At 46.1% G+C, this 27,694-nt stretch overlaps 2 protein-coding genes across 10 annotated transcripts in view; one reads left to right on the forward strand and one right to left on the reverse strand.

Moving 5' to 3' along the window:
* Positions 1 to 385: 385 nt before the first annotated feature.
* Positions 386 to 27,050, forward strand: RAD54L (RAD54 like). 2 transcript variants are annotated; one of them, XM_069589401.1, is made up of 18 exons: positions 386 to 1,075; positions 1,153 to 1,239; positions 2,799 to 2,921; positions 11,648 to 11,708; positions 12,399 to 12,534; positions 12,978 to 13,047; positions 13,162 to 13,450; positions 13,675 to 13,799; positions 17,791 to 17,941; positions 20,153 to 20,279; positions 21,432 to 21,506; positions 21,655 to 21,785; positions 22,284 to 22,394; positions 22,539 to 22,662; positions 23,235 to 23,313; positions 23,602 to 23,781; positions 26,390 to 26,553; positions 26,649 to 27,050. In XM_069589401.1, the coding sequence occupies exons 1-18, from the start codon at positions 1,073 to 1,075 to the stop codon at positions 26,860 to 26,862; spliced, it is 2,250 nt and encodes a 749-aa protein (XP_069445502.1). In that variant the 5' UTR covers positions 386 to 1,072; the 3' UTR covers positions 26,863 to 27,050. The 2 variants fall into 2 exon arrangements, with proteins under 2 accessions (XP_069445502.1, XP_069445511.1); XM_069589410.1 differs by lacking the exons at positions 386 to 1,075; positions 1,153 to 1,239; positions 2,799 to 2,921 and adding an exon at positions 4,163 to 4,466.
* The window catches only part of LRRC41 (leucine rich repeat containing 41), a 44,316-nt gene continuing 43,597 nt past the window's right edge, over positions 26,976 to 27,694 (reverse strand). For 6 of the 8 annotated variants that reach the window (XM_069589314.1, XM_069589305.1, XM_069589346.1 and 3 more), the window contains one exon: positions 26,976 to 27,671. In XM_069589314.1, the coding sequence (XP_069445415.1) occupies positions 27,452 to 27,671 (220 nt within the window). In that variant the 3' untranslated portion in view covers positions 26,976 to 27,451. The remainder of the gene's footprint in view (positions 27,672 to 27,694) is intronic. The other 2 variants (XR_011256969.1, XR_011256973.1) reach the window with 1 other exon arrangement.

The raw sequence follows: 27,694 nt of genomic DNA on the forward strand, positions 1-27,694 counted from the left end.
CCGACCTCCTCTCCAGCTCTGTCACATGCTATGCCCCGCTTTCCCACCCTTCTGCACACAGGTGCAAGTTCTTCGCAGCCCCATCTGAAGTAAACCGTCACTTCAGTTGCTTCCCAGGCAGCACAACAGGCCAGTGGACCTGAACGCAAGCCCTGCCCTCAAGCGCAAGCCCTGCCCCCAAGCGCAAGCCCTGCCCCCAAGCACAAAAACCTAGCTGGTCCTCTTGCCCCGCCCTCCTCGCCCAACCGCTCCCGCCACCGCGAACCCCACCCTACCCCCTAAGTCCCACCTCCTCGCTGGTCCCTTTAGCCAACTCAGCTCCACTTCCCCGGCCTCTCCGCGACCGCAGGGCTAGGCCCGCCCCCATCCTTGGGGCGCGAGCGCCGAACGCATAGAACGCAGCCAATGGGTGGTGCGGTGGCGGCACCGCGGGAGGTTCGATTGACCGCGCCTGGCGGGTCCCGGGAGTCCTGGCGGCTGTTAACGCGCGCTTTGGGTAGAGGAAGGCTAAGCGGCAGTGCTTGGGATTCAGCTGTGCGGCTCTTTCCAGCCTTGCCTGGGATTCCCCTCCCAAGCTCGGGTCTTCTCCGTGTCCTGCCTGGACCCCTGCTCGGCCTCCCTCAGGCCCGCATCCGCACTCCGACCTGGGAAATCCCTTCTCCGGACTCGCCCTCCCCAGGCCTCAGATTTTCACCCTTCCCCCTCCCCCCACCGCTACTACCCCCTGCCTTCAGGTCCATCTGGGGCCGTTATCCCGACTCCCCTCTGCCCAGTCTGGCAGTCTCTTCCCCTGCCTCTTCTCCCCATCCTAGACCTCTACCCATTTCTGATTGGGTACTTCCTTTTTGCCCTTCTCTCCCACCTCGGCTACCTGGAGACCGACACTCTTCATACTTCGGGCCCAAAGCTCACCCCCTGGCTGTATTCCCTCCATCCCTGCTCCTTTAATTAGCTCATGCTTTCAATAGAATAGCAGCCCGCTCTTTAGTAGGCTGGTTCTACATTCTCAGCTGCTGTGTGCCTTTGACCTTTGCCTAATGGGTACTTGACATTTTATATTCCTGGGTCCAGGATGGTAAGTATGGGCCTATGGGAGACTGTGGCTAGCACTATGGCTGGGTCTAATGGACTGTTTCCGTTCTCCTCTTACAGAGGAGGAGCTTAGCTCCAAGCCAGCTGGCCAAGAGAAAACCGGAAGACGCACCCTCTGATGATGAAGACTGGCAGCCTGGAGCAGTGGTGAGTACTCTGCCCTCAAGGGGATAGGGAACGTGGGGTTGCAGGGCTGTTTAGGCAGAGAGGAATCCTAGACTTGGTTTCTGGAGTTTCATGAAATGTACCCTGTCACCTCCAGAACCGTTTCAGTGCTTACTGTTCGGTTAGTGAGTGCTTACTATGTGTCAGGCATCGAACTGGATAAAAATCTTTGTCCTCAAGGTGCTCACTAAAAGCTAGTATGCCTCAGTTTTCCTGATAGGAAAATTTGCTATGTTCCAAAGCAAAGAGCTGATTGGGTTGGACCCTTTGGCTCCCTTGGGAAAAAGGGGGAGGACGCCCCAGCAGCAACTAGCAGCTCTTTTTTCTCTTTGTCACCTGCCCAGTGTCACAGAACAGTAGGGTGCACTGGGCCTATGGTAGAATCTGAGCTTCCTTGGACCTTGATTGGAGGGGTGGTGCCGCCCCTCCAGTCCCTGCAGATAATCAAGGGCTCCACGTTTGACTTTGGACTGGGCCCTGCCTTGGAGGCTTTTGGGGCTAGCTGTGGTAGGACCTATGTAACCTAAATCAGTAGGATGATGATTTAGCATGCTCTTTAGAGAGAGCAATTCAAGAAGCAGTGGTTTGACCATTGGAACTTTGGAGGAAGGGATTAGCTAAGAAATATCTATAAGGCAGTTTGGGGTGGTTGCAACATGTGAGTAAAAGCCTATGGAGAGAGTGGAAGGGGTCTGGTGTTTGTTTCAGGTGTGCCTTGTAGCTTCAGATGCCTTGGCAAGCTGCTACAAGTGGATTCTTGCCTGATGGCTCAGTGGGGCTCATTCTGTAGCTGCACTGCTGGTGTGCAGGCTGCCTTGGCTGTCCCTTGCCACTTACATGGGTCTCAGACTTGAACTTGGGGCAGCACTTGGTGTTGTCTGCTCCTGGTTGCTCCAGAAAATGCTTTCAGTGATGGTGTTCTCACAGACATGGTGGGGACTGATGAGAGCGGCCTGGGAGTTGGGAGCAGCTCTCCTCTTGCCCTCCATTGGTAAACCCTGGGAGGAAAGCAAAGAGTCACTCAGTCATTCCTTGGGGCTTTTGGAGTGAAGATCTGTGGGCAGCTTGACTATGCTACTGATGGACTTGCCCATCACAGGCCCACTTCATTCACTTCTTCTATTGCCCCTCGGGGCTTCCCTGATAGCTCAGTTGGAAAGAATCCGCCTGCAGTGCTGGTTGGATTCCTGGGTCGGGAAGATCCCCTGGGGAAGGGAATGGCTACCCACTCCAGTATTCTGGCCTGGAGAATTCCATGGACTGTATAGTCCATGGGGAGGCAGAGTTGGACAGGACTGAGTGACTTACTTTTCACTGCCCCTCAAATTAGGCAAGTTCTTTAACTTCACTAAGCTCCAGTGTTCTCACTGTTACATCAGGATGTAAACAAGTATTCTAGGATTACTGTGAAGATGATATAGGGTGACACATGTGAAGAGTTTAGCACAGTGCTTTACGCTTAATGAGGTTTTAAATATTAGTTGTCATTGTGGCTAACTCTGTATCATCCAGACTTCACCTTCCCCAATTCTCTCTCCTAGACTCCTAAGAAACCTAAGAAATCCAGCTGTGAGACCCAGAGCCAGGAGTGTTTCCTGTCTCCTTTTCGAAAGCCTTTGACTCAACTAACGAATAGACCACCCTGTCTGGACAGCAGTCAACATGTAAGCCCTAGCTATAACCTGTCGATGTCTGTGTGTGCCCTCTTTTGTTTAGGGAGGCTCCCTGAGTCCTCACACAGTAGCCAGCAGATGCTTTAGTGGGAGCTTTGGGCCTGGCCACAGCTCCTGGGGCCTAGAAAAGGCCTCTTTTCTTAGAGATTTTCTTAGTGTACCTGACTTGGAATTCCCCTTGTTATAGCTACTTGGGCACCAACTCTCAGGTGGCTGAGACTGCTGATGACAAGAAGGTGCAGAGAGTGAAGACCTTCCCATTTAGGCAAGATGTTGGAACCCGTCAGAGAACTGTCTCTGATTCTGCATAATGGCTTTTAAGAAGTACCAGAGTCCTATAGCTTTCACTGTATCCTTTAGTAAAATCAAAAGTAATCACCACCATGGCAGGTTATGTGCATTATCTCATGTAACTCATTTTTTTAAGACAAGGAAGCTGAATCCTAGAGGGGTTAAATAATTTGCTTAAAGTTACAAAATTGTCAGATCTGCCTGCTGCTGCTGCTGCTGCTGCTAAGTTGCTTCAGTTGTGTCCGACTCTGTGTGACCCCAGAGACGGCAGCCCACCAGGCTCCCCTGTCCCTGGGATTCTCCAGGCAAGAACATGAGTGGGTTGCCATTTCCTTCTCCAGTGCATGAAAGTGAAAAGTAAAAGTGAAGCCACTCAGTCGTGTCCGACTCTTCGAGACCCCACGGACTGCAGCCTACCAGGCTCCTCCGTCCATGGGATTTTCCAGGCAAGAGTACTGGAGTGGAGTGCCATCGCCTTCTCTGCAGATCTGCCTGGCTCCATCCAAGGCTTTTTCCTCTAAACCTTCTTTTTTTTTTTTTCTCTCTAAACCTTCTGAAGGACACCAAGACACAGCTCCAAAAACCTTTGGAATTTAAATGATAAGAGGGATCAAGATGTCTTCTGTTATTCCTAATGAGCTCCTTTCAGCCACACCTGAGTTTGCTAATAAGATGACTTTGGAAAGCACTTAACTTTGAGACTGGTTGCCAGGGGAACCAACCCAACAATGGTCAATGTTTAATCAGTCCAACCTGTGTCAAAAGCCTCCTTAGAAACACAAAAGGTTTGGGAGAGTTTGGAGAACTTCCCCAGAGAAGGCAATAGCACCCCACTCCAGTACTCTTGCCTGGAAAATCCCATGGACGGAGGAGCCTGGTAGGCTGTAGTCCGTGGGGTCGCTGAGTCGGACATGACTGAGCGACTTCACTTTCACTTTCATGCCTTGGAGAAGGAAATGGCAACCGACTTCAGTGTTCTTGCCTGGAGAATCCCAGGGACAGGGGAGCCTGGTGGGCTGCCGTCTCTGGGGTCGCACAGAGTCGGATGCGACTGAAGTGTCTTAGCAGCAGCAGCAGCAGCAGCAGCAGAACTTCTGGTTAGCGAGCAGAAAGTCAGGAAGAGGCACGCTCGAAGCTCCAAGCTCCAGTGTTCACCGCTCTTCCAGACCTCCTTCCTCTGTGTGTCTGTTCATCTGGCTATTCATTCATATCTTTTAATATCATTTGTGATAAACCAGTAATCTAGTAAGTAAACTTCATCTGAGTTCTCTGAACCAGCTAGTGAATTAATCTAAGGAAGGGGTTGTGGTAACATTTGATTTGTAGCTTGGGGTCAGAGCCTTTCAAGACTGCCTGCAATGCAGGAAACTTGGGTTCGATCCCATGGTTGGGAAAATCCCCAGGAGAAGGAAATGGCAATCCCCCCCAGTATTGCCTGGAAAATCCCATGGACAGAGGAGCCTGGCAGGCTACAGTCCATGGGGTCGCAAAGAGCTGATTGAGCGACTTTCACTTTGTGGTTAGAAGCACCTAGACTTGAGATTTGTTTCTGATGCTTTATCCTGGAACATAGTGTTGGAATTAAGGTGTAGGGAACCCAAGTGGAAACGAAGATTTGCTTGATGTGTGGAAAACCCACATGTCAGATGTCAGAAATAGTGTAGTACTGAGAACAGAGGAGACGCAAGATTGTTTTTTAAAATTTTTATTGGTGTATAGTTGCAGTGTTGTGTTAATTTCTGCTGTGCAGCAAAGTGAATCAGCCATATGTGTATATATCTCCCCTCTTTTTGGATTTCCTTCCCATTTAGGTCATGATGGAGCACTGAAGAGTGTTCCCTGAGCTATACAGTAGATTCTCATTAGTTATTTTATACGTAGTATCAAGAGTGTATATATGTCAATCCCAATTCATCCCACCCTCTCCCTTTCCCCTTTGGTGTCCATGCCTTTGTTCTCTACTTCTGTGTGTCTATTTCTGTTTTGCAGGTCAGATCATCTATACCATTTTTCTAGATTCCACATATATACGTTAATACATGATACTTGTTTTTCTCTTTCTGGCTTACTTCACTCATTTATAACAATCTCCAGGTCCATCCATGTGTCCACAAATGACCCAATTTCATCCCTTTTTATGGCTAATTCCATTGTGGACACACACACACATATATACTATCTATTTTTTATCCATTCCACTGTTGGTGAACATTTAGGTTACTTCCGTGTTCTGGCTATTGTAAGTAGTGCTGCAATGAACATTGGGATACATCAGTCTTTTTTTTTTATAAAATAAGCAACAAGGACATGCAACACAAGGGAGTATAGTCATTATTTTGTAATAACTTTATTTTTTGCTTTAGAGAGTTGATATTTCATTTTTTTAATTTTTATTGGAGTATAGTTGATTTATAGTGTTGTGTTTCAGGTGTGAGCTTCCCAGGTGGCTCAGTGGTAAGCAATCTGCCTACCAATGCAGGAGATAAGAGTTTGATCTCTGGGTCGGGAAGATCCCCTGGAGAAGGAAATGACAACCCACTCCAGTATTCTTGCCTGAGAAATCCCATGGACAGAGGAGCCTGGCAGGCTGGTCCATGGGTTCAAAAGGAGTCGGACACAACTGACCACTACATGTGTCTTTTTAAATTATGGTTTTCTCTGAGTATATGTCTAGTAGTGAGATTGCTGTTCTATTTTGGGTTTTTTTAAGGAACCTCCATACTGTTCTCCATAGTGTTTGTACCAGTTTATATTCCCAACAACAGTGCAAGAGGACTTCCTTGTCTTCATTCGCTCTCTAGCATTTATTGTTTGTAGATTTTATTAATGATGGCCATTTTGATGGGTGTGAGTTGATACCTCATTGTAGTTTTGATTTGCATTCCTCTAATAGTTATGTTCATGTGTTTGTTTGGCCATCTGTATGGTTTCTTTGGAGAAATGTCTATTTACGTCTTCTGCCCATTTTTTGATTGGGTTGTTTTTTTGATATTGAGCTGCATGAGCTGTTTGTATATTTTGGAGATTAATGCTTTTTCAGTTTCTTCATTTGCAAATATTTCCTCCTATTCTGAGGGTTGTCTTTTTGTCTTGTTTATGGTTTCCTTTACTATGCAAAAGGTTTTACTTGTAATTAGGTCTCATTTGTTTGTTTTTATTTTCATTAGGAGGTGCATCAAAAAAGATCCGAGTGTTTTGCCTGTTCCCTCTAAGAGTTATATTGTGTATAGCCTTACATTCAGGTGTTTAACCCATTTTGAGTCTATTTTTGTGTGTGGTGTTTGGAAGTGTTCTAATTTCATTCTTCTACATGTAGCTGTCCAGTTTTCACAGCACCATTTATTGAAGTCTTTTCTCCATTGTATTTTCTTGCTTCTTTTGTCATAGATAAGATGACCATGGGTGTGGGTTTATCTCTGGACTGTCTGTCTTTTTCCATTGATCTATATTTTTGTTTTTGAGCCAGTGTCTTGATTACTGTAGCTTTGTAGTATAGTCTGAAGTCAGGGAGCCTGATTCCTCTAGCTTCATTTTTGTTTCTCCGGATTGCTTTAGTTATTCAAGGTCTTTTCTGTTTCCATATAAATTGTAAAATTTTCTTTTTTAGTTCTATGGAAAATGCCATTGGTAATTTGATAGGAATTGCATTGAATCTATAGATTGCTTTGGGCGAAATACTCATTTACGTTTATACAATATTCTTCCAATCCAAGAACATGGGATATCTCCATCTGTTTTTATCTTTAATTTCTTTCATCAGTATCTTATACTTTTCTGCATACAGGCCTTTTGCCTCTGTCAGTCAGTTCAGTTGCTCAGTCATGTCCAACTCTTTGTGACGCCATGGACTGCAGCACTCCAGGCCTCCCTGTCCATCACCAACTCCCAGAGTTTACTCCAACTCATGTCCATTGATTCAGTGATGCCATCCAACTATCTCATCCTCTGTTGTCTCCTTCTCCTGCCTCAATCTTTCCCAGCATCAGGGTCTTTTCTAATGAGTTGCTTCTTTGTATCAGGTGGCCAAAGTATTGGAGCCTCAGCTTTAGCGTCAGTCCTTCCAATGAGTATTCAGGACTGATTTCCTTTAGAATTGATTGATTTGATCTCCTTGCAGTCCACGGGACTCTGAAGAGTCTTCAACACCACGGTTCAGAAGCATCAATTCTTCAGTGCTCAGCTTTCCTTATAGTCCCGACTCTCACATCCATACATGACTACTGGAAAAACCATAGCTTTGACTAGATGGACCTTTGTCCGCAAAATAATGTTTCTACTTTTTAATATGCTGTCTAGGTTGGTCATAGCTTTTCTTTCCTTTTTTTTTTTTTTTGGTCATAGCTTTTCTTCCAAGGAGTAAACTTTTAATTTCATGGCTGCAGTCACCATCTGCAGTGATTTTGGAGCCCAAGAAAATAAAGTCTGTCACTGTTTCCATTGTTTCCCCATCTATTTTTCGTGAAGTGATGGGACCAGCTGCCATGATCTTAGTTTTCTGAATGTTGAGCTTTAAGCCAACTTTTTCACTCTCCTCTTTCACTTTGATCAAGAGGCTTTTTAGTTCCTCTTCACTTTCTGCCATAAGGGTGGTGTCATCTGCATAGCTGAGGTTATTGATATTTCTCCTGGCAATCTTGATTCCAGCTTGTGCTTCATCCAGCTGGGCATTTCGCATGATGTACTTTGCATATAAATTAAATAAGCAGGACCTTACGGCCTTTGCCTCTGTAGGTAGGATTTTTTTTTTTTTCCGCCTGTGCTGGATCTTTGTTGCGGCCCACAGGCTTTCTCTAGTTGTGGTAAGCAGGTGCTGCTCTGTAGTTGCTATGAGTGGGCTTCTCATTGCAGTGGCTTCTCTTGTGGATCATGGGCTCTAGGGTGCAAGGGCTTCAGTAGTTGTGACGGAGGCTACAATACTGATTCTTCAGCATGTGGAATCTTCCCAGATCAGGGATCAAATCCATGTCCCCTGCATTGGCAGGTGGATTCTTAACCACTGGACCACCAAGGCTGTCCTGTAGCAAGGTTTATTCCTAGGTGTTTTGTTGTTTTTGTTGCAATGGTAGAGACACAGGATTGTGTTTTTCCTTTATAGGGACATTTTCAAGGAAAAATGGGAATATGATGACAGGAATGTGTAATGGAGGTTAGTTATTTATGCATTCAGAAAACATTTTACATACTATTTGTTGAATACAGAAACATATGTATAATGTATGTAAGATATAAACCAAAATAACTCCTGTGAACCCACCACCCAGGGCTAGAACATCATCTCAGTCATAATTCTTTTCCCATTCCCAGAGGTACCACCATCCTAACTATGTTCATCATCCCTTGCTTTTTGTGATAGTTTTACCATATGTATATAATTCACTAAAGTAATATTGTTTAATTGTTTCCTGAGCTTAAAAAAGTAGTATTAGTCCTCTGGAACTGTTTTAATTCAGGATTTATCTTATGAGATAAGTGTGAGGGTGGTGAGAGTTTGCAAACAGGAGGCCTAACAGGCTGGAGGCTGGTGGAGACTCGAATCTGAGGGACATGATGATGAGGTCGGGTCCTGAAGACTGTGAGGAGTTTGTCAGGTGAAAGAGCAGGAAGTGTTCCAGGTAAAGGGAACAGCCTGTGTGAAAGCTGTGGAGGGAGGATCCCCAAAGGAAAACAATGCTTTAGGACTACAGAAGTCAGTGCAGCCCTGGGGGCAGACCTCAGCCTTAGACACAGTGAGTTTTAAGTCCTGTGGGTTGTCTAGGTTTGCACATGTACATGTGGTACCTAGGAGAGTGTTATGGACTGGAAATAGATTTGAGGTGATTGGCATAGAGTTTGACACCTCCAAAAACTGTATTGGTGTGTCCATGTGAATGTACAGTCAGAAGAACTTAAGGTCAAACCCTGAGAAACACTGACTTTTAAAGGGATTGGGCAGAAGAAGAGGAGCCCGTTAGGCGACTGAGTGTAAAGTCCCAGAAAGACAAAATAGTGGGTGAATGGTGTCATGGAAGTCAAAAGCAGAGACTATTTGAGAGGAAAGAGTGACCAGCTTTGTCTAGTAAGATAGGGTAGAAAAATATCTCTTGGAGTTAAGGTCTTGTAGGCCATTGGTGACCTTGGGCAGAATCATTTCAGAAGATAGGAGGAGTGGGAGATAAGGGGGAAACAGACTACTTTTTCTAGAAGTTTGAAGGGGTAGCGATATGAGGTCAAAGGACATTTTGGTTTTAAGATAGGAGAGAGTTAAGTATGTCTTAAGTGCTGGTGAGAAAGAGCTGGTAGAGGGAGAAGCTTGAGATAGAGAAAGATCAGGCAGGCCTGATAGAATGACTGGGAGAGGGAAGCCTTGACCTTGGTGGGGAGGAGGAATGTTTTTCTCCCTCTTCTATCATCAGGAGCAAAGGGTGGTGTGGATTTTCAGTAACTAAATGAACCGAGTGAGAGCATGCTTTCTCGCCTGCCTCTGTCAGAGTCTAGTGACTATTCCCAGACCTGGTTCTTGGAAGCTGCATTGCAAGTCTTGCAGGCTGTGCCCTCAGATGGTTTTAGCCAGGGGTCCTCGCCTCCTTCCACAGTAGTTCCACAAGCCTGCACTTCTACCTGCAGAATTTGTGGCTCCTGGGTTTTACTGAAAGTCTTTTTAAATTTGGAGCATACATTCTTGGCTACTTAGAGCTTTAATACTAGCCTCTTAAATTGATAATCTTGAAAATAATATCTCAGTTTTGGAATTAAAAGCAGACTTGATGCCAAGTTAGGGAAGAAATTGAGTCCATCTTTTTCCTTTTCTTCTTCTTTGACTTAATGGTAGCTTTTTGTTAGCATCTTTCATGTATAAGTTTCTCATTATCGTTTCTTGATAATTAAAAATAATCAAAAAATTTTATTCTGCTGCAAAGAAATATGCAAATAAAGAATTGGAGCCTTTCTCCAACCCTGGCCTTGTGTTATTTAAGCATAGTGATGAAGTTCAGTTCTCCACGTTTCTTTTCTATCTTGCAATACATTGCCATATATAGTCATTATATTCTTCTTCTTTAAAGTACATTGAGTTTCTAGAATTTAATTTATAATCTATACAGATGGATCAGAATAAAAAGATAAAAATTTCAGGGCAATTGCTTTTTTTTCCCCCCTATTAAACTGCCTTTTTGCTAGAAGGGAGTATTTTTCATTACTTTCCTACTAATGTATTCCATTAAGACTGCCTTCAACATTTCTGCTCTTGTTTTCTCCTTGCTCTCTTGCCTAACTCTTATTTTGTTGAGGTTCACAGGCTATTGTAATTCCCTAGAGGGCGCAGGTGTCTATAGATGAGAACTTAGATGGGAATTGTCAGTTAGCTCAGGAGCTGATACTGTGGACTTCTCCTTCTGTCCCAGCCCAGTAACCCAGTGCTGATTCCAGGCTGAAGTGATGGCACAGAGACTTCCTGTCATCCTTGTCCCTGGCTTTTTTGGTGATTGGCTTGCCCTCTCTCTCATGTCCTCTTGGCTCATATTTTCCCCTCTCTTGTACCATTCCATGCAGGAAGCTGTTGACTCTGGGCTGATCCACATGCTATACTCACACAGGTTGGGGTAGGAAGCCATATTGCCCATCTGTGACAAATAAAAGCCCTGGAATCAGGAAAGTCCTACAGATGTCATGGTTGTGTGACTTGGGAAACCACTTAGCCTCAATTTGCTCATCTGTAAAATAGGGGTGCCAGTAATATACAGACCTCAAAGAGCTATTAATGAGGATTGGTAACATGAATGCAAGGACTTAGCACTGTGTCTGACATACATTATTAGTCGTCATTATTGCTGTCATTTTGGTTGTTATCAACATTATTTTACTGATACCTCTGCTCCTTTTTCTCCTGTGACCACTACTCTTAGAAGGGCTGTGTAGTTCCCAAGGAGGCTGATGTAAAAATTGATATGGGAATTAGATGCAGTAAGCAGGATTGATCAGAGATTACAAAAGAAGTGTGAGCTATGCTTGGGAAGATGTAGCCCTGTAGGACAGTGGTTGAATCTAGACTTGAGAGTTCTGTTAGTACTGGGATCGGGTCAGTTTGTGGTGCTTTCTTAAGGCACTGCAGCCTAGGGAATAGTTAGGTATGCTTGCTTGGTGTGATCGTTCATGAACTAAAAGTTCTGAGTCTTGTGGTTGACCAAGGCCAGGTACTTGCTTTGGCACTGTCCTGTCCCTGGGGATTTGTGGTACCTCGTGCAAAACCTCAAAGATGAAAGCCATTGTACAAAACCTAATAATTTAATATGGAGCACATCTTCTGTTCTAGATGCATCGGAATGAGATGTAGTCAAACTACAGTGGTCTAAATATATTATGATGCTTACATGGGCATTTTTGACTGTGTTTATAAAAATATCCCGTAACATCTCCAAGCAGTCCTGAATCCTTGTTTCTTCTCTTTTTAGGAAGCATTTATTCGAAGCATTTTGTCAAAGCCTTTCAAAATCCCCATTCCAAATTATCAAGGTAAAAGTGGAGACTCTTCTGTTTCTTGAATTAGTCATGTGTGAATATGCCCAAATAGATCATAACACCTGCTTTTGTAAGTACAAGCTTACCTTGGAGTTAAAAATGCCAGTCCAGTGATGACTATGTGTGGGGTGACCCTCCCTGGGCCTGCATGAGGTCTGTGTTTGAAAAGTTCAGCAAGGGTTACCAAGACTAAGTGCCCCTCATCTTGGTGGGGATGTGCCAGTGTGCAGGAAGCTTCAGGTGGCCAGGGCGGCTGATGGACCCAGGCTCCTTTCCGTCCAAGTGAGTCCAGTAGCATTTCCTTTACAAGGGTTACAAGGTTGACTGTCGGAGGTCTAGGTTCTGCAGGTTTCCCCCTCTGTACAAAGGACAGAGCGTTGTGCTAACTCGGGCTGGCGGGGGGAGGCAAACTTGAGCTTTCAGTCTTGAAAGGCCCCGTAGGGTTTCAGACCTTTCCAGGGTTGTTTTGATTTAAGATGAAAGAGACCTGAAATTTGTAGTTGAGTGGGGGAACTAATAACTGGTTAATGGTTAGGTAGAGGTGCCCAGCTTACATCTGGAGAGGTACTGGGGAGAGAGGGTCATGTGGAAGCTTCGGAAAGTTATGTGAAGGATAGGCATTTAACCTGGGCAGGCTGGAGCTCGTCAGCTTAGAGGCTCAAGTGACAAATTGTTGGTTTCTAGGTCCTCTGGGCTCTCGGGCATTGGGCCTTAAACGGGCTGGGGTCCGCCGAGCCCTCCATGACCCCCTGGAAGAAGGTGCCTTGGTTCTGTACGAGCCTCCCCCACTGAGCGCCCATGACCAGCTGAAGTTTGACAAGTATGTGCATTGGTGTTTGTTGAGCAGTTGTGGTCCTCTGTAAGTGCACAGAGCCTGGAGGGCAGAGAGCCTTTTGGTGTGGTTTCACCCTGGGACCTGCATGTGTTTTCAGAGTGCTGTCATGACGACGGTACCATCCAGAGAGTGAGTAGGTGGGGAGGAGAGTGCCTGGGGAAGTGTGTGTAGATATGTCCAGTTGGTGGGTTTCCTCATCCTTTCCCACCAGGCTCATTCAGGGGAGCAGGGGATGTTGAGGTGATGACATAGGGAACCCATCCGCGTCTCCTCGCTTTCTCACCCTGGAGAGGAATTTGCTATGGTTTGATCGCACGGGCCAGAGAGATCCTCTCTTAGGCAACTGCCTCTGGATCCACGGGACATAGCTTTCTGAGGGTGTACCCTTGCCGTGTCTGAGCTCTGTTTTCTGTGTTGTGTTTTCTCAGGGAAAAACTTCCTGTCCATGTGGTTGTTGATCCTATTTTGAGTAAGGTCTTGAGGCCTCATCAGAGAGAGGTGAATGGGGGTGGGGGTGAGGTTTGGGCTGGGGCAGCGGCTGGGCCTGAGAGGCTGTCATCCCTGGGGCAGCAGCAGTGGGGTGCCAGAGGGGGTGCTGTCACTGTTCCCCAGGGAGTAGAGTTCCTGTGGAAGTGTGTCACTGGCCGGCGCATCCCCGGGAGCCATGGCTGCATCATGGCTGATGAGATGGGCCTGGGCAAGACGCTGCAGTGCATCACCCTGATGTGGACGCTTCTGCGCCAGAGTCCAGACTGCAAGCCGGAAATCGACAAGGCGGTGGTGGTGTCGCCCTCCAGCCTAGTGAGGAACTGGTACAATGAAGTTGGGAAATGGCTTGGAGGGAGGATCCAACCTCTGGCCATCGATGGAGGCTCTAAGGACGAGATAGACCAAAAGCTGGGTAGGAGCCTTAACAAATGTGACCGCACTCCTCCATACAACCTGCTCCTTTCTTAAGTGTATCCTCACTGATAACCAGGATCGAGGACAAGGAGGGGGAGGAAGATATGAGAATTACCATGAGAAAGAGTTTAGTTGTTTCCAGGCTAAATTACAGAATCATCAAACTGGTTTTTTCTTTAGCATATTCTCAGACTTGCTCTCCTGACACCTTTTCTGTCGTAGAAGGATTTATGAACCAGCGTGGTGCCAGAGTGCCTTCTCCCATCCTCATCATTTCCTATGAGACTTTCCGCCTTCACGTTGGAGTCCTCCAGAAAGGGAGTGTTGGACTGGTCATATGTGATGAGGTACTTGACGTACTGCTGTTTGGGTGGTGGGAGAAAAGTCTGTCAGTGTCTTTCCACTGAAAAGTGCTGTCCAAGGGCTGTGCTAGTTACTGGGAGATAGTGAGGACAGAACATATGCCTCAGAGTCAGCAGATGGGAAGGAGAGCCCAGGGTACCAGTCTGCCAAGAGAGGGGTTGAGTGGTGCTTGGGGTGCCAGGGAGAGTGCGGTGCTGGGGCTGACCGGGTTTGTTCCCTCTACAGTTTTCCTAGACCAAAGGACTTTGAAGGCTGGGAGAGATGTGGATGGGTGGAGAGACATGGCACAGGGTTTAGGGGAACAGGTCCTAGGATCAGAGAGATGTTTATTCAAATCCTGGCTCTTCTGCTGCACACCAGTAATATGACCTTGGACAAATTACTTAACTACCTAAGCCTCTCTGTGTCAGTAAAATGGGGTGATAATATCTGCCTCATGGGATTATTGTGAGGATTAAATGAAGGAAAGCTTTTATCACAGTGCCTGGTATGTCATAAGACCTTGGTAAATGTCACCTCTGATTTTTATGTAGGCTAGAGGACTCCCGTGAACAGGTGCACAGTGATAGGAAAGTCCTGTATGGATAGTCCATACACATTGTGAGCCTGTGTTGACTCTCTGGGACTGAGGGAAATGTAGCAGTTGTTGCTTTCTGGCCTTTTCCAGCACTGTGCATGAAGGGTGGTAGGGATGTTACTACTTCGAAAGGAGTGAGGGTGGCTGGGAGCTTCCCGGTATAAACAATTTCCCAGGTCTTCAGAGGGCTTGGCTGCCCTGAGCCTGCTGACCTTGTTTACATCTTGGGGAAAGTCAGGGCATTCCCTGGGGCTTTAGTGGAGGGGTGGCTGGAAGACTTGGCCCCATCTTTCAACTGATGGCAGGCTTGACTGCTTTGGGGACTATAGATTACTGTAGTATCTGAGGGTCTTTTGGGAGGGGGCAAAGAAGAAAAGCTTACTGGGTAACCATGCTTGCTAGCCCTGAGCTGTTTCCCAGTTGAACTTTTGTCCTTATAAAGGGTCGTTATCTGGCATGTCTGCCAACTTCTGATACCCTGATGGGCCATTCCTTGGTAGGAGTAAGGGATTTAGCAGATTGAGGTGGGGTGTGCACGTGACCACTACACAGCGCCCTGGCATTTGCTTCATCATGGAAAGGGACTGTGCCAGGAGCCTCGTCTAGAGGCCAGGATGTTGGGGAGGAGAAGGGAAGGCAGGCTGACGGCAGGCTGAGCCCTTGAGGATCGAGGGCGTCTAGATTTTGTTTTGCTCTATAGTGTTTCATTTTTTCCCTCGTTCTCCTGTTTTCTGAGCTGACTGGCACAAGGTTCTAAGCTGCCTTTTGTACACTGCAGCGTCCTGGCCTTCCCTTATACTAATCTACCTTTTTAAAAAAATTTTATTTATTTGGCTGTGCTGGGTCTTAGTGGCAGCACGTGGGATCTTCACTGTGGCTCTTAGTTGGGGGATGCGAAATCTAGTTCCCTGACCAGGGATTCAACCCAGGCCTCCTGCACTGGGAATGCAGAGTCTTAACCACTAGACCACCTGGGAATCCCCTCATGTACCTTTTATTTATCAGAGTAAGAGAGTGAAAGTCGTGTTGTACTCTCTGTGACCCATGGACTGTAGCCCACTAGGCTCCTCTGTCCATGAAATTCTCCAGGCAAGAGTACTGTAGTGAGTTGCCATTCCCTGTCGTGTTGTCAGAAACCTGAGGAAGCCAGAGTCCTGAAGAGAGGGTCAGCCTACTCTAGGAGGAGTTTGTCCTGTTCAGATCCTGAAAGCCTTTTCCCCAGGCTTTCATGTTCCCAGCTTCCTCCTGGCTGATGCTTTTCTCTGGAACACACAGAAATAATAAAAGATAATAATAGCATGATAACTGTGTACAAAATCTTGATCCACATAGTAATCTGAGTTAGGCAGAGCGAGTGAGAACACCTGGGATCAGTGTTGGCTTCGCTGCTTATAAGCGTGTCTGTGGATGAGACTGTTCTCAGTAGACGGCACATTGTCTACCTGAAAGGGACATGATCCTGATCAAGAAAGAGGGTATATGGAACCATTTTGTAAGGTGTTATAAATGGGAGGGACTGACATCGTCTTTACCTCAGTTTTGGAGGTTAGGAAACTGAAGCTTAGGGGAGTGCTGGGACTTGAATCCAGGTCTGAGATTTTAAGGCCTGGCTCTTCTCCACTCCTGCCTTGGATGTAACCAAAGCTTGGTGTAGGGTGAAACTTGGCTTGACTATAGAAGGACTGTCTGTCCCTGTATGCTTCAGTTGGTTCCATGTACATTTCTTTACAAGTTCTAGAACACAAAACCAGTCAGATGCTGGGGAAATGTGTTAAATTCATGGGGCTCATGAGAGAGAAGTGGTGGTATTTAATCTTGGTATCATTTTTTTTGCTTTTAAAAGGATAAGCTGAGAATTCTGCCAGAATAGAAATTCAGCCAGAACTTTGACAACTTTTTATCTAGCCAAATATTTGATTTGCTGAGATGCCAGGGTTTGGGTTTTAAATTTGTGGCCAGTGGTGTCAGGAGCTGGGTCTGGAGCCAGAGTGGCTTCACAGGAGCTGGGGTTGGCCTTCTCTTCCACAGAGACCCACAAAGGTTCAGCTCAGTTCATTAAATTGAGTTATTAAGTACCTGTTAGGTCGGAGAAGGCAATGGCACCCCACTCCAGTACTCTTGCCTGGAAAATCCCATGGATGGAGAAGCCTGGTAGGCTGCAGTCCGTGGGGTCGCTGAGTCAGACACGACTGAGCGACTTCACTTTCACTTTTCACTTTCATGCATTGGAGAAGGAAATGGCAACCCACTCCAGTGTTCTTGCCTGGAGAATCCCAGGGATGAAGGAGCCTGGTGGGCTGCCGTCTCTGGGGTCGCACAGAATCTGACACGACTGAAGCGACTTAGCAGCAGCAGCAGCAGCAGCAGCAGCAGCAGCAGCAGGAGTCAGGCCGTGGGGAATCCCATGATTGCCTGCCCTCAGGGAGCTTCTGTTTAGAGGGTTCCAGTTATTGCTGCGCATTTCCCCAGGGCCTTTTGGGTAATTTCTTCACAAGTTTAAAGTTGCTTTTCCCTCTTCAGCTCAGGAGTCTCAGCCTTTTGTTTTAGGACTGGTGCTTGAGCTTTCAGTCATTTAAAAACTTAATTTTGTGTAGGATGTCTTTAAATTTTTTAAAATTGAGATACAGTTGACATAAAATGTTTTTGTTTTAGGTATACAACATTCAGTCATTTTGTTAAATAAAATTCTGTGTCTAATTCTTCAATAGCAATGTTGGTTATTCATTTCATTCTTCAGGAAACATACATTGACTAGAGAACTCTGTCTTGTGCATTAAGTTAAAAAGCAAATCTGACATGGTCTCTGCTTTAAAAAGTTTCTGCCTTGGTGAGATAAAGTGCCGGGTGGAAGGGCTAGGGGTGGTGGCAGTGATACAGGGATTGAGAAGGGATACAGAGAGAGGTTCTTTCTTTAGATCTGAACTGGATGGGTTCTGAGGAAAGAGGGGAGGAGGAACCTGGACTAAGTTCCTTACCACTAACAGTTCAGACACAGCCAGGAGTCTAATATAGAAGGCATCTGACTCAGGAGGTTCTGGGATGGTTGGGCTAGTGGGGGAGGGAGAATTCCCTGAAAGCCTGGGTCTCTAACATGTCCGGATGATCCCTGAAGAGGATAGGCAGGCTGCTGTGACTTTGGAGATGGGGGCAGAGGAAGAAACAGGGAATCCTTGCTTTATGGATGTAGCATTGATCTAGAAGCTGAAGATCTGTCCTTGAGCCTGGCCTGTTTCTCCCCAAGAGAGTGGATAAACTCACTCTTGGTGCCCCTGCGCAGTTCCCAAGGCCTCAGGACCTGTAATGCTTTTGATTCCTCTTTTCCTGTCTACACAAGACTTTGCTGCTGTCAGGGAGGCCACATTCTGCCCAGGGCTCAGTGAGAATTAATTTCCTTGCAGGGACACAGGCTCAAGAACTCCGAGAATCAGACTTATCAGGCCCTGGACAGCTTGAACACCAGCCGACGGGTGCTCATCTCTGGGACCCCCATCCAGAATGATCTCCTTGAGTATTTCAGCTTGGTACACTTTGTCAACTCAGGAATCCTGGGTAAGAATCTGGCCTTTTCTCCTGCACTGGAGAGGAGCCTTGATGTAACCTTGCGAGTCTAACTCTAGCTGAGGAGAGAGGAGACCACAGTTAAATATGCGTTACTAGACACTGTTTTAGGAAGACTTCTCTTGTCAAGGAGTACCAGAGCTGTGGGGAGACCTTGGCTCTGCGGGGCAGCTTAGCAAGGCCCACCCTGGCCCTTTTTCCCACTGGAGAGGTGGCAGGGGCTGTGCAGGGCAAGGTCTCCGTGAGCTACAGATGGGACTACTACCCCCAGGCATTTTTGCTCATCACATCCTAGCAGGCTTATAAGAGCTCTTGCCTCAGAAAAGACTATCTTGGGCAGTTGTGTTTTTAACCATTATTTAGTGTGCAACTTAGTGTCATTAAATACATTCACATTGTTGTACAACCATCACCACCATCTACCTCCAGAACTTTTCATATTGCAGCACTGGAACTCTTCCCATTAAGCAGCAGCTCCTCACTGCCCCCCAGCCCCTAAAATCCATAGGTTGGGCAGTTGCTGTACATAGATGGCTGTGGAAGGGTTTGTTAGTGCCCATTTTTGAGCTTCATGTAAAAAGAATATTTTCCGTTGCACCTGGATTGTTTTGTTCAGTATAATGTTTGAGACTAATCCATGTTGTTGTCGATGGCAATTTGTTTTTCGTTTTAGTATACTATTCCATTTTTTTTAATATACCAGAATTTATCAGTTCTACTGTTGATAGACAATTGAATTTCCATTTTTATTTTGAATAATGATCCCATAAACATTCTTGTACTTTACCTGAGAATAATAGGCATTTCTCTGTTATAAAAATTGAATTGCTGGGTCATATGTTATGTATGAGTTTAGCCCTAGTAAATAATCCAGTTTGCCAGAGTGATTGTACCAGCAGTATATGAGAATTTCAGTGTTTCTACATCAGGGGCCAGCAATTTTTTTCTTAAAAGGCTAGATGGTAAGTATTGTAGGCTCATAGGCCATCCTGTCTCTGTCACAGGTACTCAGCTCTGCCGCTGTACCGTGAAAGCAGCCGTAACGTGTAAATGCACAAGCATGGATGTGTTCTAATAGAACTTTGCAGAAGCAGCTGACTGGTCCATGGCTATAATTGCTGACCTCTGCTTTTTTTCACCAATATTTATCTTTAGAAGACATTAATTTTTTTTTGTCATTCTGCTGATTGCTTAGTGATATTTCTTCTCATTTATTTAATTTTGAGTAAAAGTGGAACCCCTTTTCATATATTCATTGGCCATTTGGAGATCCACTTTTGTGAGGTACCTGATCTTTTAAATTCCTGACTAAAACAAAATCCTGTACTCATTCACAGTCACTCCCAACCCCACTTACCCCAACCCCTATCAGCTGCCAGTCTATTTTCTGTCTCTGTGTACTTTGCTGTTCTGGATATTTCCTGTAAATGGAATCATATAATATGAGACCTTTTGTGTTTGGCTTCTCATACTTAGCATAATGTTTTCAAGGTTCATCAGCATTGTAGTATGTATCAGTACAGATCTTCCTCAGCTTATGATGGGGTTCTGTGCCACTAAACCCATTAAAAGTTGAAAATGTCTTAAGTAAAAAATGCATTTAAGGGATGTCCTTGGTGGTCCAGTGGTTAAGACTGCATTTCTACTGCATGGGGTGTAGGTTCAACCCGTGGTTGGGGAGCTAAGATCATGCATGCCATGCAGTGCAGCCAAAAAATTTAAAAAAATGGTATGCAGCATAAAAAATCATATACCTTAAAAAATGCATTTAATGCCAATGTCAATTGTTAACTCTCGTGATCACTGCAGCTCACAGGACTCTAGGCCATGGACTCAGTAGTTAAGACACACAGGCTTAATTGCCCTGCAGCATGGGGAGTCTTCCAGACCAGGGGTTGAACCTGTGTCCCCTGCATTGGGACTATGGGATCTTAACCACTGGGCCACCAGGAAAGTCCCTGGCCCGTTTACATTTAAGGTGTACATTTGAGTTTTGATCTACTTGCTATCTTAATATTTGGTCTTTCAAGTCTTTACTGCTTTGGTAGCTCTCTGATCCATTCAAATAGAAATTGCCTACAATTTGTTCAGCGTTGTTGTTCTTGGCAGGAAGGTTGGTCTGTGACAGTGTAGTCTGCCATTCCTGGCAGTGGAAAAGTCATTACTTTCTGCGTTCTTTAATGCCTTTTCTCCTGTGCTTAGGAACCGCCCAGGAGTTCAAGAAGCATTTTGAATTGCCAATTCTGAAGGGTCGAGATGCAGCTGCCAGTGAGGAAGATAGGTGTGTAGGAGAGGAGCGACTGCGGGAGCTCACCAGCATTGTGAATAGGTAATGGGGGTGGGGTGACAGGAGGAGCACCGTTTGTGGGGTCCCCCCACATTCGGTCATCAGAATCGCCTCCTTAGCCATCCAAGGCCAGTCCTTTGGGACCTTGGCCTTTGGAGGGTGGGATTCTATGAAGAGAGTGGGATGGTGCCCTGACAATAATAGCCACTGAGTAAATGAAGGGGTCTGGCAGGCTGATTCCCTGCTTTCTTCCTGGCCTTGGCCCCTGTGGTCTGGTTTCGTGCCACTTAGCATCCTGCTGAGGAAGTTTTTGTATCCCTTGGAGCATTGTTAGTACTTCAGAAGCTTCCTTTGTCTGTCTCAGATCTAAAGCACCAAGCTTCTCTTCCCACATCCCACAGCTTTCTGTGACAGGTAGTAGATCTGAAGGATGGGTGGCATGCCTCCCGAGCTGATGGGGCTTTTTCAGTGGGGGCCACATCGCTCCAGGTGCAGGTATATTCTGCGCTCCTCTGTTGTACTTACATATACTTGATGGTTTGTGTCCTGAAGAGTCTGCTTTTGCCAGCTGCTACCTCCCTCTCAGGCTAAGATGACAGGAAAGAGAGTCTGTGTGCTCCTAGGGGCACAGGTGCCTGATCTCTGTCCTTCCTGGTCTGCCAGGTCATAGGGGCAGAATTTAACTGAACCTTGGGCCATTTGGCAGCAGGCATTTGGGCAAATGCAAGGAGAAACTCCCATAAAGACTCAATGGTTTACAGCTTCATTTCCCTGTCAGAGGACCAGGCTTAGTAGAAGACCTCTGCCTTCCTTTGAAGACAAGCTAACATTCTGAAGGAGAAGAGAAAGAGTTGTCTGTCAAGCTAGACCCTAAGAAAGGGTCTCCATTCCCATGGCTGATACCCTGATATAGACATCTTTGCCATAGAGCTGATGAGTGTTTGACATTTGATACCACAAAGAGCCTTGGTCCTTCGGGTGTCAGCTTTTATTCCGGTAATTAGTATGGCAGTTTTATCAGCCCCTTGCCATTTTTTTTTTTTAACCATTTATTTATTTGGATGCACAGCATGTGGGATCTTAGTTCCCTGACCAGGCATCAAACCTGTGTCCTCTGCTTTGGAAGCGTGGAGTCTTAACCACTGGACCACCAGGGAAGTCCCAACCCCTTGCCTTTTTATCTTGTTCTTCCAGGTGCCTGATACGGAGGACATCTGATATCCTTTCTAAATATCTGCCTGTGAAGATCGAGCAAGTGGTTTGTTGTAGGTACAGAACAACTGAGGAGTGTGGAGTGAGTGGGTAAAAGCTCAGCCCCTAGATATTGTTGGGCTCTCAAGGTGTCCTCAGAAGGCAGAATTGTGGTTCTGCATTTCCTGCTGACCCAGCTACCCATCTTATTGGTTTTTTTTTAAAGGCTGACACCCCTTCAGATTGAATTATACAAGAGGTTTTTGAGACAGGCCAAGCCAGCAGAAGAGTTGCGTGAGGGCAAGATGAGTGTGTCTTCTCTTTCTTCGATCACCTCACTGAAGAAACTGTGTAATCGTGAGTTAGATCCACGCCCTGGGGTCCTCTGTGAAAGTGAGCGAGGAAGGTAGTTCAGCCACCTTTACTGAAACTTGTCCATAGTCTTCACGGAGGCCATGTGTGATTCTAACCCTTCCCAAGGCATAAGCTCATGCACTAGACCAGACCCTTGTTTTGAAAATTTAGCTTATCCTTGCTTGACCCATGTTTGATGCTTAGAGTATATAAGACTCTGTGAGTGTGTGCACAAGTGTGCCTATAAAATGTTGGGCGGGGGAAAAATAACAAACTTTGCCCTCTGTGGTATAACTCCCCTCTTGTTGGGAGAACATGGAACACACTCGTGAGCAAGATTGTCTACTCATGATCCCAGGTGGCACTGACTACACCCTGGGCTTTGGAAACAAGTCTGGTGCTAAGGAAGATTAAGTTTCTAGAGGATGTTCTAATGAATACTGAAGTGAAACTTCTAAACACAGTGTAGCTGGCATTTTGGAGGTTTTTTTTTTTTTTCAGATCCAGCTTTAATCTATGACAAGTGTGTGGAAGAGGAAGATGGCTTTGAAGGTACCTTGGACATATTTCCCCCTGGTTATAACTCCAAGGCTCTAGAGCCTCAGCTATCAGGTGAGTCCTTTCCTGCCAGTCTTTGGGCCCCTCTGGGAAGAGAGACAGGAGGTTGTCTCTTTGTGCTTGATCTATTCCATCTCAAGAGTAAGAATCCTGGCCACTGGGATAGCACATTGGGGCTGATAGTTGTTGATCTCCTAGGTAAGATGCTGGTCCTTGATTACATTCTGGCGGTGACCCGAAGCCGCAGCAGTGACAAAGTAGTGCTGGTGTCCAATTACACTCAGACATTGGACCTCTTTGAGAAGCTCTGCCGAGCCCGAAGGTAGGGAAGAGCTGCCATAGGGATACCTCACCTACTGTATTCGTAGGAAGAACAGGTGTTTGGATTGGTGAATGTGGGCCAGAATGCAGGCACAGGAAGGACTTTCCAGATGTTTGTTCCTTTATTGCTCCATCTCCAAACAGAATAGCCCCTGTTCCTTCAGGTACTCCACAGAACAGTCCTGGCCCTCAGCTCCTTGCCAGTCCCTTTGGGAGTTTAGGGTTTCAGGTTATATATGAACAACCTTCGAGAGTGGTTGGTTCTATCTCTTCAGTAGCTCTGGCTCCAAGGACACTGTACTTACTCCTTTTTTTTTTAATTGGAGGATAACTGTTTTACAATGTCATGTTTCTGCTGAACAACAATGTGAATCAGCCTTAGGTATATATTCCCTCTTAAACCTCCCTCTCCCTCATCTCACCCCTTTAGGTCATCATAGCACCAGGCTGAGCTCCCTGTTACAGCAGCTTCCTACTAGCTATGTGTATATATGTCAGTCAGTCTGTCCAACCCTCCCCTTCCCCCACAGTGTTCTGTTTACTTCTTGATTTGATCTTTGGATCCCCCTTCAGGTACTTATATGTTCGCTTGGATGGCACGATGTCCATTAAGAAGCGAGCCAAGGTTGTGGAGCGCTTCAACAACCCATCGGTAAATGCACGGCCACTGTCCCCATGCTACCAGTGTGATACCGTGAGAACTAAGGGTTGTTAAAGAATTTATAAGGGGCCTCTGCTTTAGGGCCTCTCTTTTTTTTTTTCTGGTGGGTGTGGTAGGGTTAGGCTAGTTTATGAAAGCTGTGCTGGGAACTGAGCTTGTGGGCTGATAAATTGGCTGGTAGACAGGCAAACTGGCAGTCCACATGTGAGAGAACAGTTGGGTGGTCTGAGTAAGATTCTTAATTTGGGGTATAAGCAGTTCTTTTCCTTCTTTTTCCAGAGTCCTGACTTTGTTTTCATGCTAAGCAGCAAAGCTGGGGGCTGTGGCCTCAATCTCATCGGGGCTAACCGACTGGTCATGTTTGACCCTGACTGGAACCCAGCCAATGATGAACAAGCCATGGCCCGGGTCTGGCGTGATGGTCAAAAGAAGACCTGCTATATCTATCGCCTACTCTCTGTAAGGATGGTGGTAATGTTCAGAGTAGGGGTGGGTCATGGAATAAGACCTTCAGGATCACCTTGGGTGTTTCTCATTGCCTCTGTGTGGCCCCTCTGCCTGTAGTGGTGAGCAAGGTATGGGCTTAGCCTGGAGCCCTTCATTCTGCTCTCTCCCCTCTCTCTACCCTGTTGGTCAGATGCTTTTTACTGTGCTCTCTGGATGCCTGTAGATAATAAACTCCCCTATGGCCTCATCCTTTTCACAGGACACTTGCTTTCTCTTAAACCTGATTTCTTCTGTGCCGCTTGCCTTGTAGTCTTCTTACATTCCATCTTATGGGTCTAAGTGGTGGTACTGGCATTCTCCAGGTTCTCAGTGATCAATCAGACCATCCATCCTATAGTACCTCTTCTGAAGCTCATGTTGCCTTACTTAACTACCCTCTTTTCTTCCTTGCTACAGTTATCTACCTTCTACTGTTTGCCTAATTCATTAATAAGTTTGGACACCAGCTCAGTCTTCATTACTTCCACAAATCTTCCTGGGTGACTTCAGGGGCCATGCAGTTTTCCAGCACTCTAGCCTTCATGTTTCCTTGACCTCTACATCTGTTTCAGTCTAATGTCCTTAGTTACTACCTGCCCCAGTTCCTCCCAATCAGGCTTGACTTCCCTTACTATTCAGCCTGATCCTCCCTGTGCATCCTTTCTGCCACTCTTCCCGTAATACCTAGTCTTGGATCATTACAGCTGTTTGCAGCTTCTGCACCAGATAAAACTTGCATTTTTAGATTGGCACTACCATAAGTTCACATTCTCCATTTTGAGCTGGGTTGTATCTCATTTCCTTCAACAGCCACTTCAAGTTTTTCCCTTAGGTTTCCTCCTAATCCTGTCTTTCCTTCTTTCTGCAGAGACTTTGTCTTCTACCTCACAGAGAAAATGCAGGCTACCAAACTTAAAATTCTCTCACCTACCTTCCTCTGTTCTATCCATCTCACATCTGCTTTTTTTTTCCATTCTCAAACGAGAATCATTCCCTTCCTTTCTACTTGGGACTTACCATTCCAGCTCTGCTCTAGACCCTTTCCCCACTCTTTCCTTTCTTAGTTGATCAGTTTCTCCTTTATTCCCCTGATGTCTATGAACATGGTCAAGTAGCTCTCACCTTAAAAATAAGTTTCTCAACCCTCTCTTCCATTGTAGTGACTACCTAGGGTTATTTTCCATCCATTCACTGTCAGATTTTCCCAAAGCCTATCATCTCATCTTGTCTCACCAGTTTTGCCACTGAACCTGCTTTCAGTGTACTGTTGACTTCCTAATTACTAAAACAAGAGACTCTTGATTTTTTTTCTTTGTGTGTCTGGGACTGTTTACTGGCTGCAGATCTTAAAATTCTATCACCTACTGTATATTTCTACTTTAATGTCTTGAGTATCCCTGTCTGAATTTTGTCACTTAATGACTGTTATCCACCCAACCCAAATATGAGTATCATCCTGTGGACCATTCTCTGCTTCCTAACCAGATTCCAATTATCACTGATTTCATTTTCTCAAAATGTCCTTTTTTTTTTTTTGAAAGGGCATGCATTTTATTTTTTAAAAATTAATTTAATTGGAGGCTAATTACTTTACAATATTGTGGTGGTTTTGCCATACACTGACATGAATCAATGTCAATTGATTCCATGGGTGTACATGTGTCCCACCACCCTGTCATTAATCTTCCTCACCATCCCATGCTAAAGTCACAGTCAATCTCCCACTTGGATTTTGCAGCAGCATCCTAATTCTTTACCTTTGGCCTTATCATAATCTGTTCTTCACAACTACTTCCAGAATGAGCCTTCCAAAAATTCTAGTTTTGCTTTGCACTTTCAGGACAAGGCCAAGCTCTTTAGCCTAGCATCCAAGTTTCTACAGTATGGGACTTTCTCAGTCCCAGCTCTTACCCTATTGCTACCATTCTCTAGACAGGACTCCAGTAGGCCAGGCTTATTGATTTTGTTCTTATGCCTGGAATGGCTTCTGTTCTTTCTTTGTAAACCATCTATTCATTTTTCAAGATTCAGCTTAAGGATGATCTTTACTTTCAAGCTCTTCAACATTATTTCATGCTACCATCCCTCCTGTGGGTCACTGGATATCCTATAGAATTCTGTCCTTGTACCAGTTAGTTTATATGTCTGTCTCTCCCCCCCTCTAGTCTATGAGTTGAAGGATAGGGATCATATTGATTCTTCTTTGTATCTGGTGTTAGCACAGGGCCTGGCATATCATACCCAAATGATATTTATTTGAGTGCGTGAGACTTGGGCTTGGTGTGGAGGTCAGATAACGCTGCTGCAGATAAACCTCAGCTCATCCTAAAGAAATTTAGTCAGGCCCTGAAACTCTCCATCAGTACGGAAAATATCCTGGGTGGGCAGACATGTCCAAATTATATTCCTAAAAGATAGACTAGGAAAATGGGCTGAGCTGATCAGAGGTTATTGAGGCAAGACTCTTACTTCTCATTCATCTCCCCTTCTGTGCAGCTATAGTTTCAACCCCTGGGTTTTCCTGCCCCCTATGTATGGAGGTGACTTAGCCCTGGGCTCCACCCCTGCCCCCACCCCCCAGGCAGGAACCATTGAGGAGAAGATCTTTCAGCGTCAGAGCCATAAGAAAGCACTGAGCAGCTGTGTGGTGGATGAGGAGCAGGATGTGGAGCGACACTTCTCTCTCGGCGAATTGAAGGAGCTGTTTACCCTGGATGAGGCTAACCTCAGTGACACACATGACAGGTGGGTGGGGTGCCCCTGCTGGCCATTATCTCTCAACACCCTAACGGCATGGAGCTGGGACCCACAGTAACCACAGTTCTGTCCTCTGCCCCCAGGTTGCGCTGCCGCCGCTGTGTCAACAACCGCCAGGTCTGGCCACCCCCTGATGGTTCTGACTGCACCTCAGACCTGGCTCAGTGGAACCACAGCACTGATAAGCGGGGGCTCAAGGATGAGGTACTCCAGGCTGCTTGGGATGCTGCCTCCACTGCCATCACCTTTGTCTTCCACCAGCGTTCCCATGAGGAGCAGCGGGGACTCCACCTTTAACCAGCTGGCCTGGTGTGTAGCTGTTAGAGGAAAGAGATGGGGAAAGGGCACGCCCTGCCCAATAGGGCACTGTTGAATTTTGTTCTCTGAGAGAAAAATCAAGAAGGGCTACGTGATGTTTGCCCAAAATTTATTTTATAAGAAAACTTTTGGTTAAAAAAAAGAGAGGAATAAAGGTATGAAAGGGACTGAGGCCTGGAAGCAGCATGGTAAGCCCAGCAGAGAGGAGAGGCCTGGTAATGGGCACTCCTATCCTTCACTAAAGCCTGGGTACCTGCTTGAGAAAGGAAAGCAGGAACCCTGGGGCAGGGAAGGGGACGGGGGCTGTCCTCAGTGACTGATGACCACTGAAACCTCCTGGCCCAGGGTACTGGGTAAGAAACCCAAAGGCTCCAAACCCAGGTGTGGGAATGCCTTTGCTGGGCCCCATCAAGGCCTCCAGGACCTCAGTGCAAGGGAAAAAGGAAAAAAGAGAAAAAAGGTAGCAGAAAGAGAAAGACAGAATTGGTGGTTGGGAGTTCTGGGCAGCCCATGCCTCAGCCCCTACAAGCTGATGGTACCGAGCATGGGCCTGTGAGGCATGGGCCCATCACATGGTGCTGACGTAATCTGCGAAGGCTTGCGATGAGTCCCACGAGTCGCTGACCACATGGCAGGTGGCCCGGAGCCGCCGGATGGCTTCCCTAGCTGTGACTGCATCCTGGTCCAGCCAGTTCTGGAAGAGGCGCAGGTGACCAAAGGCCCCACGGCCCCAGCGTTCCAGCCGCTTGGCAAACTCCAGAAGCCCATCTGGCTTGATGCAGTTGGAACTGGTAGGGGTGAAGATCAGAAA

This window comes from Ovis canadensis, chromosome 1, assembly GCF_042477335.2.
Source record: "Ovis canadensis isolate MfBH-ARS-UI-01 breed Bighorn chromosome 1, ARS-UI_OviCan_v2, whole genome shotgun sequence".
In the NCBI taxonomy this organism is placed as follows: domain Eukaryota; kingdom Metazoa; phylum Chordata; class Mammalia; order Artiodactyla; family Bovidae; genus Ovis; species Ovis canadensis.

What these genes read in the sequence shown, in the direction of transcription:
- RAD54L (XM_069589401.1), top strand. An exon ending in TGTCAACTCAGGAATCCTGG is followed by an intron (nt 17,942 to 20,152) that starts GTAAGAATCTGG and finishes TCCTGTGCTTAG; the next exon opens with GAACCGCCCAGGAGTTCAAG. An exon ending in ATATCTATCGCCTACTCTCT is followed by an intron (nt 23,782 to 26,389) that starts GTAAGGATGGTG and finishes CCCACCCCCCAG; the next exon opens with GCAGGAACCATTGAGGAGAA.